This window comes from Embiotoca jacksoni, unplaced genomic scaffold (genome assembly GCF_022577435.1).
Source record: "Embiotoca jacksoni isolate LCO1_2020_lvr unplaced genomic scaffold, fEmbJac1.0.p SCAF_83, whole genome shotgun sequence".
Lineage (NCBI taxonomy): Eukaryota > Metazoa > Chordata > Actinopteri > Embiotocidae > Embiotoca > Embiotoca jacksoni.
Window position 1 is genome coordinate 906,446 of NW_027185440.1, and position 15,357 is coordinate 921,802.

The following is a 15,357-nucleotide window of genomic DNA, read 5'->3' on the forward strand; positions in this document are numbered from 1 at the left end:
TCTCAGTCTTATGGTCTCATGTCTCATGTGATGGATTGACCAACACAGTCTGCAGATATATTTAGTAGGTCTACTCTGTCAATACAATTATTTTTGCAATGCTTCCTCTTCTGAAGTGACTAAGGATAAGCGCCGTTGCTCCGATGACTACAGAGTGAGTGGCCGACTCCTCGTGGGCCGGTTTCCCGGCAACGATCAGCAGAGTAAATCCAAAAACATAATAACTAACCCATTTCTATTTCCAAGGGAAATCAGACTAAACAGCTCACACCGAGACATCGTTAGATTTTTTTTTTTCAAATTAAAACAAACACAATTGCACATTCACAGCATCGCCTTCAAGTCCACGCGGCATGTTCAGAGTCAGTTTTAGTGAACAGATGCAGGCAGATGAGGCTCGTGCTTTTTTGGACCCACGCGACATTATATGCTCCTTTATAGGCGTTGCCGGGGCAACGGAGCCGCCGGTAACAGAGCCGCCGGTTTGGAGGACGGTTAATCCAAGGCAACGTCACGTTTCAGGATGAGCGACCTTAAACTCACTAACAAACACCTTTGTTAGATTGAGATTGATGACATTTCAAGAACACTGTTTGAAAACTCAGCCGCTGCTTTAACAGAGAAGATAGGGTCATGACCTTTATTTTATTTTATTTATTTTGTATTGGTTCAGCCGCTGATTACTCTCTGCCTGATGTCGGGGAGAGGAGGTATTTTTGGCACCTCGTATCACATGTCATGATAAATAAAACAAATCCACAGCGCGCGCACACGCACGCACACACACACGCACACACACACACACACACACACACACACACACACACACACACACACGCGCACACGCACACGCACACGCACACACACACACACACACACGCACAAGGCCGCTCCCCCGCTCATAAGAAGATGTGAACTTTCGTGCAAGATGCCGGCACTTCAACTCTAATGAGACTCGCGTGTCGCTTCCAGCCGCTTTACCGTTCAGCAAACTGTTGCTATGGAGATGAAGTGCAGACAACAACGGAGGCTTCAGTCCGACCTGCGCGGCCGCCGGCTTCGTTAGTAAGCGTTGCGCCGGAAGTGTTCGTGGCGTGTCTACGTTGAGATCCAGCGCTTCCTGCCTATTCTGAATGTGGTCAGAAAAGACCCCAGCTGTAACTGAAAATATGCAACATGTGGTCTCTGCAGATTTTTTTTTTTTTTTTTTTTTATCTTTGTGACACACTGCTGTGGCTTTGTATTCCTTTAAAAAAAAACCTTTAGGTGTGCAACATGTCAGTCTTTCCATTCCCACTTTTCAGAGTAATATTTCGTCATCACTTTTGACATTTTCCACAGAAAAATACTGACACAATTGACTGAAAACCACATGTACCTTTCTTTATTAAAAAAAAAAAAAAAAAAAAAAAAATTAAAAAGTGTAGATTAAAGGAATAATTTGATCAACTTGTGTTTACTTCTTTTTGCATGAATTAAACCAACATGATGTGTTGTTGAATTAGTTTCAGTGCTAATATGTTGATCACTGAGCTTCAGAGGTTGAGGAGCCCCGTTTCCTCCTTTCTTCTGCGCTAGTCTAAGATAATCATCTCTTAGCTTCACAAGAGTGGTATAAATCCATTTTAAGGACTAATATAAATTCAAACTGTAGCAGAAGTCTCTTTAAAATGATCTCTGGGTGGAGGACTTGAGTATATCTCAAATCTGTAGTTGCAGGCCTGGATCGTTGCCCCACATAGACCGAGAGGATGTGGAGGCTCGCACTTCCTTTCTTTTTTTTTTTAACACTACTCTATTGTAGTTGCGGTTTTTGTGGGGGTGCAAAACAAAATTGAGGAGGAGGAGTTTGTCCCTGCATGTGTGGAGCACATGGCAGACAAAGCAGCATCTTGGTGTAAACCACCTAAGGAGGGCGAGGGGGGTGCAAACTCTTCACAGAAGTGACGAGGCCTTTGCACACTAACTGCACCGCTAGGGAGGATTGCTGCGGCGCTGCACAGACTCGGTTCGTGAAGTTGTGATGAAGAACCAGCTGAACGGGTTCGTGCAGCTGGTTCTGCAAACAAAACAAAACAAAACTGTTCTGCGTTTCCAGTGACATGTTTCTTGAGCTCGTGTTTCCAGGCTGGCAGACAACTCTGCGACACAAAGAACGCGGCGCTTTGCTAACAACAGAGTGCAGATTTTATTTCAATGAAAAATGTTTGTCACAAATGCAATTAAGTTGTCCCATCCCCACCCTCTCCCCCCTCCCTCAGCACAGGAACTGTTTGCCAAGTCATACACATCTATTCTACTTTAGCACTTCATGACACGGTAACATTTTTTTTAGCTCCGACACGTCACTGACCTGCTGGGTCTTTTTCTTCCACTTGACTCACGCGTCATAAAAACACCCAAATGCGTTACGTCTGCTTCACTTTTAGAAAACACACCTCCTGTAGGCCCAGCAGGTTTTTTTTTTACAGACTGTGTTTATCTTACTCTTAAAAAAAAATAAAATAAAATGCAATTCAAGAAGTGAACGCGAAGTGTTCGAGACAACTTTTAATGCCGTTTCACAAACGCGCCTCGTGCGATTCACAGTCGTGGAAGGGTGCAAAATCCAAGCGGGTGAAGAAGTGCCGTTCTGTTCGACCGGCCGAGATGAAAACGTGGTCGGCTGACAGGAATTCTGTTTGTGCGTGGCCTCCGTTTGAGCAGGACCGACAATTTCACAAAACTATGAAAAGCACCGAGACTAGAGGTCATTAACATGCTGCTGATCTCACACGAACGCCGACAGGAATCGTCTGGTCTCTGGCTTCTTTCGCAACACGCAACACAGTGCTGTGACACGGATGTCCGACTGAAAGGACTGAGGTAATATCATGATCTAAAATATGACACACTCTCGCTCTCTCCGTCTCTCACACACACACACACACACACACACTCACACACACACTCACACACACACACACACACACTCACACACACACACACACACACACACACACACACACACACTCACACACACACTCACACACACACACACCTGAATATTACTACAAAAAGGCTGCTTTGCAGGGGTAGGTGTTGAAATGGTAGGGTTTACAAAGGAGCGCCACCTTCACGGCCGTGCAGTACAGCCTCCCAAAGAGTCCAGAGGACCTCTGCTTCACCTGCGGGTGGGTCGCCACCTTCCACAGGTCGTGGATGTCCTCTACGTGGCCGTGCGACGTCATCATCTGGTCGTAGATGCACGGGTGGTAAGGCGCCTTGCCCTCCCCTGAGAAATAGACGTGCTCCTGCGGTGACACGCCGACGGCGTTGGCGCAGATGCCCATGAACACGTCGTCTATGTAAAGAGAGGCATTCAGGGTCAGCGTGGCCTGGTAGACTTTGTCCGCTACGTCGCTGGAGACCACGTAGCCGGCCCCGGCCGTGTAGTCGGGGTAAGACAGCCACTGGTACATCTCAAAGGGAACGTAGTATTTGCTGTCCTTGCTGCGGATGGGCGGCGCCCCTCGGTGCACCCGACCGATCCAGAAGTCCGCGACGCCTCGGCCGCTCACGTCCTGCAGGTAGCTCACCAGGTTGGGCATGTGGACGAAGATGTCGTCGTCAGCGGTCATGAGGAAGCGGGCGTGCACGCAGTGACTGTGCATCCAGTGGAACTGCAGGATCAGCTTCAGGGTCAGGTTGTGGAAGGAGTCTAAAAAGTCTTGCTGGATCAAATCGCCGTGGAGATGATCCTCCTGGATGAGCTGCTCCTGGATGCCGACGCCGCTCCTCTTGCTCCACGAAGGTTCCTCCTTCTTGGTCTGAATCGCTCCCAAGGCGAACACCACCTTGACCGTCACTCCCAGGGAGTTTTGGATGTAGGTCTCGTTGCCCCAGGTGGATCTGATGGCGTTCCGCCTCTCAATATTCTCTGGGGACGTTTTGACGAAGAGGAGGAGGAGGACGTCTTTGCCGGCGCACTTATCGGGGTGGTCCAGCAGGTAGCGGAAGTTGCGGAAGCGCCTGGCCTGCTCACGTGGGATGGTGAGGCTCTTGTTGATGTAGGTGAAGCGGTTGTTGACAAGGTAGCGGTAGGAGTACGACTTGACGTGGCTGACAACATTGTTGTCCAGCTGCTCCCAGCAAACCATCACCACCGACAGCACCAGGCAGGTGGTCATCAGCTGCACACACTGGCATTTTCGTATCCGGCGGAAGTTCACGAACATCCTGGAGTCTGGTCACCCGGTGGCGGCGCTCCCTGTCTGGTTGGAGATGGCGGTGAAGCAGCTGGTCGTGTCGGCGTGTTCGCGGGAGGCGAGATAGCGGAGGTTGAGAGTGTCGTTCCAGTGCCTCAGAGCAGCATCTGCTGGGTCTTCCATCCTAGGCTTTCCACATTCAGCAGGAGGCAAAGGCAGTGGCGGGAGTCACTGGGCCTGCTGGGGAACATGCCCCATCTCAGCACAATCCCTCACACGGTCAGAGTCGCCTCGCAGCTGGGGATTCATCTTTCACCCGCGAAGCTCATAGTTCTGTGAAGAGAGAAGAGTTGCAGGTCAGTTCAAATGAAGACACTGAAAAAAGTGGAACACCTGCCTATTTGTAAAGGAGGAAATGGAACTATGAATTGTGTGTCTGCTTGGTTAACATGCACCTTTGTGTGCACTTGTAATGGCCGTAAATACATGATGTGCCATCATGTTTGCTCCATCATATACGATGACAATAGAGAAGAAAAAAAAAATCTATTTATAGATTTAATCAAATGTCCAGTCACAGTGACGCGGGCTCACAGTGAGGCCGAAGTATTTATCCCTCAGAAAGAGAAAGCATAATTTACACGGTTTCAAACTTCAGGTCTGAAACCACATTCTGAAACATTCTTTCTGTGGTTAGATCTGAATTCTGCCTTATGACTGCACTCACTTGTGTGTGCGTATGGTTGGATGGCCGTGCGGCTGCGACTGAATGCAAAAGCCAACACAGCAAATGTCGCAATACAAGCTGGTCCATAATGGAGGGGTTTAAGGTGCCGACCCACTGAAAACGCTGAGAGTCATGGAACGCACACGGACACAATGGCCCGTGTCAGAATAGGTCAGCAGCACAATGCGGGACGAGAATAGCCCGCTTCCGTCTGGGCCTGGGCTAAAAACCAAGGGGGGGGATCATGATGGGCCCGGGGCCTGGGACTCCCACTGCGCCCCGAGAGCTTTTTAAACATCACCGGATGGCCTGTGCCTAATGGGGTCACTGGCTCAGAATGGCTCTCTTTTCTCTCTGCCGGATAATGAGAAGCTCTGCCTCACCTCTGGTTCACACCGTCCTCCCGCTCTCACGCAGAAACACCGTCATGCCGAGTTCTTCACAGCCCACTTTACTGAAGTTAAAGTTACTTTATAGCTCGTTGGCTAATAAACAGACATCTATTAGCCGACATGGAGGTCACCACACAAACAGCGGTGGACTGTCACCAACACACGTCAGAGTGTTAGTGAGGGATGAGTGTCGATTGAGGCAAGAGAAACTCGTCACGTCTCGACGTTGTTCACACACAAAAAAACAAATATTCTCACCTACTTCGGTGTCAACAAGCTGAGGACAGTTTAAGGATTTGAAACCCAGAGTTTGAGATGTCTTGCCTCTACCCAAACGCCATGCTGTGCTCGCATCACTGAAAAATCCCTCTGCAGCTACAAAAAAACAAAAAAACCACGGTGGCTGGTTTACATGTGAGCTATTTTTCTGCTAGAGGGAAGGCAGTTGAACACAGCTCGTTGACATTTCTTCTAAAAAGCACCTTTGAGAAATATAACTGGTATCGTAAGCGTGAACAGATAATAGGGGGTTTGAATGACGAGTTCTGCTTTCTCTCCCCCCCCCCCGCCCCAAAAGGAAGTATAGTATATCCTGACATACCTTCTTTCACATCCTATCTTATAGTCTTCAACATTTACACACCAGAATATAGAACAGTACAAAATGTAATATTTCCTATGAAAAATCATCAATAACGCCAGTAAAAGAGGATTTGCTTACAAATGTACGATAGTGATGTTGTTGATGAAATTATAACCTTCTGATAAATATGTATGAAGCCAGTTTATCAATAGAAAATTATAATAGATAACAAATTCAATTGTCCAAATGAAAAAAAAAGAAGAAGCAGCATAAAGTCGGAGCAGTGGCAAGTGAACAGTGTCGCCTGTCATTATCTGATCATCTGTACCGCTTTGAAATGTTCCCCTAGCTATAATTATGCGTCCGTTGTTTTTTTGTTAGATGATCACCAGTATTTGTGCGATGTGGCTGCTGTGTGCTGTTGTCATTTTGTTTTTTTTACTCTAATCTTAGTTACTTTTTAGGTTATTGACTGAGGGTGTTTCCACCGTCATGTTCAGTGAACAGGCCTCGCTGTGTGTACGCTCTCTACACTGCAACGTGTACAAATTCAAGTGTTGCTCCTCACTCTTCCAGCTGCATCTAAAACAAGCGCTGTGAAAGTGAGCCACCCCACGAGCATATTTTCAAAGTCACCATTCGTATAAATAGATTTGAAAGCACAGAGGTAGGGAGGGTGGGAGAGATGGGGTGGGGGGGTGGGACTGGGGAGGGAAAAGAGGGGGGGGGGGATATTCACGCCATCGCTCGAATGATCATTCCGACACTCACCGGCAAAAGAAGATATCTGCGTGTGAATCCAACACGGAGGCAGCAACAGTCTTCTCTCCCGCCGCTCAGTCGTCCTCTCGGCTGCACGCACCGTCTCCTCTGCTTGAAGTTTACTTTTTCTTCAATGACAGGAGGTGAAAACGCTTGTCAAAAAGGCGGGCATCCGTCCTCAGTGCAAACAGTCAGACCCTCTGTGTGGGGGGAACAGATGTGTGTCTGTGTGAGGGTATCTGTGAAGGTGCATGCGAGTGTGTGTTTTTTCAGGTCTTTCCACTGGCCTGAGCGTGTAGACTGTAAGTTGCTTGTAAATGAGCCGGTTGCCGTGACTCTGCTCTCTCTCTCTCTCTCTCTCCCCTCCCTCCCGCCTGTCCGTCATCCCGTCATCCTGTCCTCCCTCCCGTCCTCCCTCCCTCCGCAGCCTGTGTAGGTGGTAGTGGAGTGTGTGTGTGTGTGGGGTGGGGGTTGGCGGGGTTAGGACGTGATGGGTGGTGCCTCCTCTTCACGGTCCGTGTGAAACTAAAAAGGCGAGGTGACAAACGTTGGACTTGAATTACTTTCAAAATGATCTCCGACATGTGACGGCGTACGCAGTCATGCTCGAAGGTGCCGGTGGTTTCCTGCCGCCGAAGCGCACCGCGGCTTCTTTCCCTGAGAAGGCAAAATTCATTCAGGCCTTTTTATGAGACTCCATTTAGAGTCTGTTATCTTTGATTTGAATATGTTTGCAACTCCGGATGGAAGCAAAGATAATCAAAGCATCCCACGTACGTTTCCCAGATGGTCACGGAACAACACCTGTGAAGCTGTGCTCTCTAAATGCAACTAACAGAAAATACTTTCCACCGACTCGCTCCTCTAAACTACCAGCACGGAGGAGCTGTCCTGCAGATGCAAATACACGGCGATGTGCAACGGGTGACGCGCATGTTGACGTACGTTACACTGAACCAACTTCTGTAAAAACACTTCGTTTTAAGTGCTTCCATGTTTCACAACAAACCTTTGTTTCATCTTGACAGCCACAGTTTGGTGATCAACAGATGATTGTACTGATGGATTGGAGCCTGCAGGAAGTGTTAGTCATAAACAATGAAGGAAAGGAAGATGGTGGCAGTTGTTCCATATTCAATTTTTCATTAGATAACATGGTCTTTTAAGGGTCCTGTAATTTCTTAATTGTTTCCAAATACATTTTCCCCACAGAGAGCTGTGTAATTCGGTCCTAATTATGCATATATTTTTAGTTTTTAGGAAGGACACAGTCAATGATGTAATTATTGTCCTTCAGAGGAAACATTGGCCTTGTCATTAAATTTGGTATACGTGTTCCTGTCAGGATAAATCGGTGATTCCTTCAGTTTTAATGGAGCGCCATTATCAGGTCAAATGTTGGTCTAAACTTTTGGTTTGGGGTTTATCTTCTTTTATTTTCCATTCGATGCAGACAGGAAACCAACAGGCAGCCGGTCGTCATTCAGCCTCCTTTCATAAAACAGCCGCGCCAAGTGTTTCACCTGAGAGCTCTGCGATCAACTGTACAGTAGATGGATGTCTAAAAATATACCCAATGACCTCATTAGAGAGAATAAAAAAAAATAAAAAATCACGTTTGTCAGGAGGTCAGAGATGTAAAAGACGACAGTACGAGACAGACGTGCCTAATGTCTGCGTCGAGGGACTTTTCAAGGTAAATGTGAAGAAAGTGGTGTGTGGGCTGAGGCGCCCACCTACTCACACATAATGCAAACATGCTCTTTGGCTGCAGACGCTAAACTAGCTTTCAGTGGATCAAGACCGTTTCACTTGTGCGCAAATTAAAATCCAACGATGATGGATACGTTTTATTTTGAAGGTGTAACTCATGATCACTTGGTGGTTAGCAACTCATTACTTGAAATAGTTAGTTATAATCTCTTCTCTCCACGCTTGCCAAGGAGAGATCTCTTCCTGGTACAACTGGTACATTAACAATGAAAAGTATAATGCTCAGTCCTTTTCTGTGTTAAAAAAAAATGCAATAGTACTGCCGAGGATGACCAAAACAACTCGGTAGCATCCGAAGTTACAAGGTGTTGAGTATGACATACCCACTTTGTGTTTCCCCAGAGTCTTTTGCAATTTTAGCATAAAATAACTAACTTTAATCGCTGATTCAAAGTCAGACTGCTGATGTTTTTATACGAGCTTCATTGGAGTTGTGCTGGGAAGGGTTTTCAATTCGTGGCCAGTAAAGCAAATACCTTCCAATGGTCGAAGGAAAGATGCAAATTAGAGGACACAACTTCAGGCAGCGTGGCGCAAGCTCACATAAAGATATGTCTGTGAGGTGAAAATGTTTCGACAGGATAAAAGTTCACTCTTCTGAACGTGTTTTATATGAAACGGAGTCGGAAGAGCGAATCAGAAGAGAGTCAAGACGAGAAGAGACGGAGGCCGGAGGTAAGAAAAAGAAAAGAAAACCCGAAGACACGTTGGATATTTTCACTGCAAGCTCACAGTTGTTGTCTTTACGTCGGCTGTTTGTAACAAATACACACAAACGGTCCGGCTGTCAAATCTGTGTGAATGACAGGAGGCAAACATTTGTCACGTTCTGCCTGCTCAAGCCTTTACACGGTTTCTGCTGTCGTGTTGTTTCAGTCTCAACTATTGGCATCAGCACACATGAATAAAATTAAAAGAGAAACATTTGTAAAAAAGTACACCGAAGGACATGTTGGCTTACCGAGCTGTCATAACACTAAATATCTCCTGGAAAGAGTTTAATTTAAACATGGAATAACACTGAACTGCACATAAACAACATAGCGCTACGCCTATTAAATTAATGATGAACGAACTTGAAATGACAGGTTCTGGCTCTAACTTAAGGCATTATATGTGATTGTTATTTTCTCACATTATTTAGCACCAACTGTGGTGAATCAGAGCTTTTCACAACAACCGTAGTTTCTCAATCAAACTCCGACAGCAGGTACCAATACACACTACATCCTCTAATTCAACAAACAGAAAATACTTTTCCACCGCTGCACCACCAAATGACACACTCACCGCTCTTGACTAGCAGCGTGCGTGTGTGTGTGTGTGTGTGTGCGTGTGTGTGTGTGTGCGTGCGTGTGTGTGTGTGTGTGTGTGTGGGGTCTGCAATACAAATACTTATGCAAACAACCGCAGGTAACCTGAATGAAACCACATCGAGTCAGTGCACACTGGATGGATTACTATATAAATAAAAAAAAATAAAAAAAAAAAACTTTTGATCTGAGTTACATTATTCACAGCAAACATGATACTGAGATAAGCATGCAGTTGGACCGGAGCCTGCAGGAAGAGTTAGTCCTGAAAAATCAGTGAAGCAGGATCGTGGGAGTTGCTGCTTTTATTTATTTATTTATTTTAATTTGTTTTTTTTTTTTATTGGGTAGCATTTTATTTGATGAGTCCTGTAATTTCCTAGTATGTTTCCTGGAGAGACACCCTACACCGTTAATATATAATCCTTAACATGCAAATTTAAATTCAGCACACAAATAACTCAACATGAATTAACTCTGAAGAGGAAGTCCATTTTGCCGCTGTGGCCAGTTTACAGAACAATTTTAATGTTTTAAACTCTGAAATGAGTTACTCTTCACAGCTGCCTTTAATGTGTTAATATTAAATGGGAATAAACCCCGTGACGGGCTCTCTTCTCCAGAGTAGAGGAAGGTCAACGAGCCAACTGTTCATAACTGACGTGAAGTAAAAATAAAGTTCACATGGTCAACACGGTGCTGCTTGTTCGACATCATGTGACGCTCGACGGTTTTGTAGGACGTATTCTGGTGCTGCGGTTTATTTCTTTATTTATTTTATTTATGACAAAATCAATAACTTTACCGCTCGCAGAAGTCAACAAGTCAACTGTTTTTAAACAGTCATTTTCAAAATGTTTAAGAGTCTAAATGTGTTTTTAAGGAGTGAAATACGAGTCTGTCCGTACCTGGAGATGTCCAGACCTCCACAGGTGATGATGTCCAGACCTCCACAGGTGATGATGTCCAGACCTCCACAGCCGCTGCTGAGCGACTCCGCGAAACCGTCTTGCAGTTACTCCCTGAAAGGCTCCCCGCCGGGAGAAACCAAACAGACGAACAGAGAGGGGTGAGGAGTGTCGGAACGAGTTCCTCTTTGATGAGCACACAGAAAAGTGACTTTTTGTGTTGTGTCTAAATATTATTATAACGTTATTTTAAAAAAAAAAGAAAAAAAAAAAGCTTACTGTGAAAATAGACTCAAACTAATTTTTTTATAGCTATCCAACCTAAACAAAAATCGGACCCGGGCTGTTTCCCTTCAAGATGAGTGGATACTCCGAACCTGCCCTAGCAACCAATTGAAAACCGCCTAACAATAATAATAATAATAATAATAATAAATTAAAACCCTCGCACGCTGCAGGTCGGGGGTCCAGCGGCTCCGGGGCGCCGGTTTCCCGGTGTGCAGCACGAGAGGGTCCGCACAATCCCGCTTGCAGTTTAATTTTTTTTTTCTCGATGTCCTTCCTTATTCTTCTTTAAAAAAAAATTTAAAAATAAATAAATAAATAAATATATATATATTTGGTTCTTTTTTGTTGTTGTTTTGTTTTGTTTTGTTTTGTTTTGTTTTGTTTTTGTTTTTTGGCGGCCTTAACATCTTCAAAAACTCATGAAAGTTGGTGCTTCAAGGATGTGCAAAGTTTCGCGAGGTTTGGTTCATAAAACATCAACTTCCTGTGTCACAAGCGAACCATCAAAGTTAGCCTCATCGCCCTGGGTATACCACACACAAAATAATCTTGGGTCACATGCTATAGTATGACTTCTTCATCGCTTTTTGGAGAATGACTTTTTTTGAACTGACCTGTATGCCTCAAGTGGGGATTGAACCCAGTTACTTCTCACTGTGAGGGAACTGCTCTAACCACTGCACCACTGTGATGTTGTCCAAAATATTAAAAAATTTAAAAAAAAAAAAACAACCTCATATTATAACATTAAAATGTATTAATGCAATTTTGGGGGATAAAGTTTGTGGTAATTTGGACAAAAATCCAAGAAGATTTAGACACATCCTTTATTTTTTTGTTATTGAACTTTAGTTTGGTATTAGTCTGACTGCATTAACAATGCAAATGTGTGGTTTACCCTTAGCAGGACTCACCCTCTGTGAACCATGTGACTCACCGTCAGGGAGATTCACCCTCTGTGACTCACCGTCAGGGAGATTCACCCTCTGTGAACCTATAACTGTGACCTGTGGCTTACTTGCTCTCTGTGAACCACGTGGATTACCTTGAGCAGGGCTCGAACCCGCGTCGTGAGGAGGTCGTTTCCAGCTCTGAAGCGGCGTTCGTAGACCGCTGGACTATCTCCAGCGCTGAAGAATGAATTGCGGCGGAGAAAGAGTTTCACGGAGTTCACTCAAAGCTTCCAGCGACTCAAGCGACAGCCCGGTTAACTCAAACAGGTAAAAGACTTCACCAAGGTTGATGTTAATGGTTCAGATTCCACCTCGGCCTGTTGATGGTGATTCAACTTTTAGTGAAGTTGAAACGTTTGGAGAAATTGAAAAAGTTTTGAATCCACTACACATTACAGGGAGATATTTAATATCTCTGCAGACCCCGTTGAAAAGACGTATATCTACTATCCAAAGAATGTCTGCGGCAATTTTGGTCACATTTGAATCAATGTTTATGGACGGTGGAGTTATAGGTTACAGGGAGCCAAAGATTTGTCACGATGCACCACGCAAGACATCATTGCTGAAGAAAAAGCACGTCGAAGCTCGATTAAAGTTTGCTGCACAACATTTGGACAAGTCTGTGAAATACTATGGGAGAATATAGTCTGGTCAGATGAGAGCAATCACCTGACTTGAATCCAATTGAAAATCGATGGAAAGAACCGAAGATCAGAGTTGATAGAAGAGGCCCACGAAACCTTCAAGAGTTGAAGACTGTTTGTGTGGAAGAATCGGACAAAATCACACCTGAGCAATGAAAACGACTAGTTTCTCCGTACAGGAGGCGTCTTGAAGCTGTCGTTACCAACGAAGGCTTTTGTACAAAGTATTAAATAAACATCAGTAAGCGTGTTCAATACTTTTTCCCTGTGTCATTTCACATTATTACACGTAACTTCATTTCTGAATTTATTTGTTTTGGTTACTTTGTATGTGTGGATTATTTGGGTTGTTACCAACATCTGGGGAAAATTAATGTCAATAGCACCTTTGGAAATATATATTTACTGAGAAACATGGTGCTGGTTCAATACTTATTTTACCCGCTGCATACTTCTTGCAGCGTTTCCCAGTAGTCACTTGCCTCTAAAAGTTTTTTTTTCCATCTTCTGGACACTTCATCCACTTAATAAAGTCAACAATCCAGGAGTCTGAATTACCCTACATGGTTAAACACAGGCAAATACTACATTTCTCATATTTAGATGAATATTGAACTCATTTTACATGATTGCAACGTGAACTGTACATATACTAACTGTTGTTTCTAATAAAAATGTAATGAAATGATAATTTTTTTTGGACTTGGTGCCAGTTGGAGTGCAATTGTTGGGCCTTTTAGCAAGACTCATACAACCAGGAGTAAATGAACCAGTTCTGAGGTTGGTGTTTTTTTTGACAATGGATAAGCCCAGATTTGATGATGGCAAAAGTACCGATGAGACCTCCAGGCCACAAAAACACATCGACAGAGTTAGTGAAGGTGAAGTTTAGATTTTATGTGTTCAAAGAGCTTTCAGTTATTTAATCCCGACTAGTAGCAGTCCAGGAGTTCATTCAAACCTTTACTTTGTGGCGAAAATCACAAAAAGACACCAAATATGTCAGGCTGAATTTCAATTGCAAATTATACAGCTTCAGCTATATTTTATGGCTGTTTAAGATATTCACATCGAGATCAAAGTGGTGGACTGTCTGACTGACAACGTGATCCCTACCAGCGCCTAGCTGGCATGGCTAAAAACTGAAAATTGTTTATTGGGAGTTTAGCTTGTGCTGCTCTGTATGCAGGACGTAAACGCAGCTTCTATGAAGCCCATAGATTGTGACAATAATTCCAAGTGTGTGAATTACCAATAAAAGAAACAGACACACTGATATTATCAAAATAGATTTTATTCTAGACCTTGAGATCTGAGTGATATTACAACAGTCTGATCAGGAGGCTGCAGACTGCAACCATGTGAGTGAGAGAGAAAGAGAGTACAACATAGGTGAGGGAAAAGACAAAAAAAAAATAATAATAAAAAAAAAAATCTGCAAATTGGTATTTACATGTTCTGTGTTATAATACATCAACAATTAAATCCAGATTCTATAGTTTTTGTTCATTGAGTACGCGGCTACAAATAAAATCAAAATTACAAAAGTTTTGATAAGTACAAAACCTTCAAGGGCTCTCCAACATAGCAAAGATAGAAGTAACGTTAGTACTTTCGGTAGGAACAAAAAATAGCAAACACACTTGAATGCAGTGTAAAAAGCTTATCGTCTAAAAACAAACCATTATAAAATACCATTCCACTGTCATAGACATCATTTGAAATAGTGTCTTTGTGAGAACAGTCCAAATCACCGCTGACTGCGTTAAAGCAAACTTCAAAATAGTCTTTAGCTTCGGTAGAAAATCTTTTTTTTTTTTTTTTTTTTTAAAACAAGTAACATTCTGAACAAAACATCTGAAATGTTCAACGACGTGTGCGTGTTTCAAGCCGCTAGGTGTTGCTTATGGCTACGAGATGAGACCTGGAATGCCATGAAGTTGGCCGGGTTTTTTTTTGTTGTTGTTTTTTTTTGTTTTTTTTTGAAACTTTGACGTACCCGAGGAGTCACACAAGACACTATTCGCCCACGGGGCACACTTTCTGCATCAATTCTGATTCTTTCTTGAGAGCATTTTTTAAATATCAGATGTGTCTTCGATGGCTTTAATAAACACACCCCCCGTCTTTCTCCATCTTTAGTCTAAAGTGCAGAAAAAAAACCACCCTAAAAAAAAAGGGCTGCTCTTTTTTTTTATTTATTTTTTATTTTTTTAGCTATGACTGTTTAATGGTATTTTATAAAAACCCATTCCTCATGGTCATGACCCTCAGTGATGCACAACAAACATCACTTACTGTATTTCAAGCGTCTTCAAAAAGTTACTTTAAAATCCACCCTTAGCAAAGGAGTGGCATACAAAAGAATCCCCTGTAATAGCACAGATATATTTTAATATATATATATATATATATTATATGCAAATACCATGTTACATCAAGCCATATGCTGCGAGTCTGCTTTTTAACAACAAGCACAGACTTGCCTCAAAACGCCAACTCTGAACACTACAAACAAAAGCGCCGTCTATCCGTGCATAGGCCTGAACACAGCCTGTCTCCAGTGTGTGTGTGTGTGTGTGTGTGTGTGTGTGTGTGTGTGTGTGTGTGTGTGTGTTAATGCTGGGCAACAACTGCCTGACAGCAGCAAACCAAAGAAGGGACTGTAGTGTGTACTGGCGGTCAACACTGGACACAAAAGCCGCACACGTTACAGAAGGAAAGTTTATCGAGCGGCCGCTCCAACGCGTCGTCTGAACTCCAGCGTTTCAGCCGAGACGTGAGCGAACGTGGCGTCAGCCCGGACGAGGTGCGGTTGTACTTC

General features: G+C 43.9%; 1 protein-coding gene across 2 annotated transcripts; it reads right to left on the bottom strand.

The window, feature by feature from the left end:
• Nucleotides 1-609: 609 nt before the first annotated feature.
• On the bottom strand, nt 610-10,726 carry b3gnt5b (UDP-GlcNAc:betaGal beta-1,3-N-acetylglucosaminyltransferase 5b). Of its 2 annotated transcripts, XM_069139584.1 has the most exons (3): nt 10,646-10,726; nt 6,661-6,779; nt 610-4,520 (listed from the first exon to the last, which is right to left on the bottom strand). In XM_069139584.1, exon 3 carries the CDS (start codon nt 4,215-4,217, stop codon nt 3,051-3,053), a length of 1,167 nt encoding a protein of 388 aa, XP_068995685.1. In that variant the 5' UTR covers nt 4,218-4,520; nt 6,661-6,779; nt 10,646-10,726; the 3' UTR covers nt 610-3,050. The 2 variants fall into 2 exon arrangements, with proteins under 2 accessions (XP_068995685.1, XP_068995686.1); XM_069139585.1 differs by lacking the exon at nt 10,646-10,726 and having other exon boundaries at nt 6,661-6,963.
• Nucleotides 10,727-15,357: the final 4,631 nt, after the last annotated feature.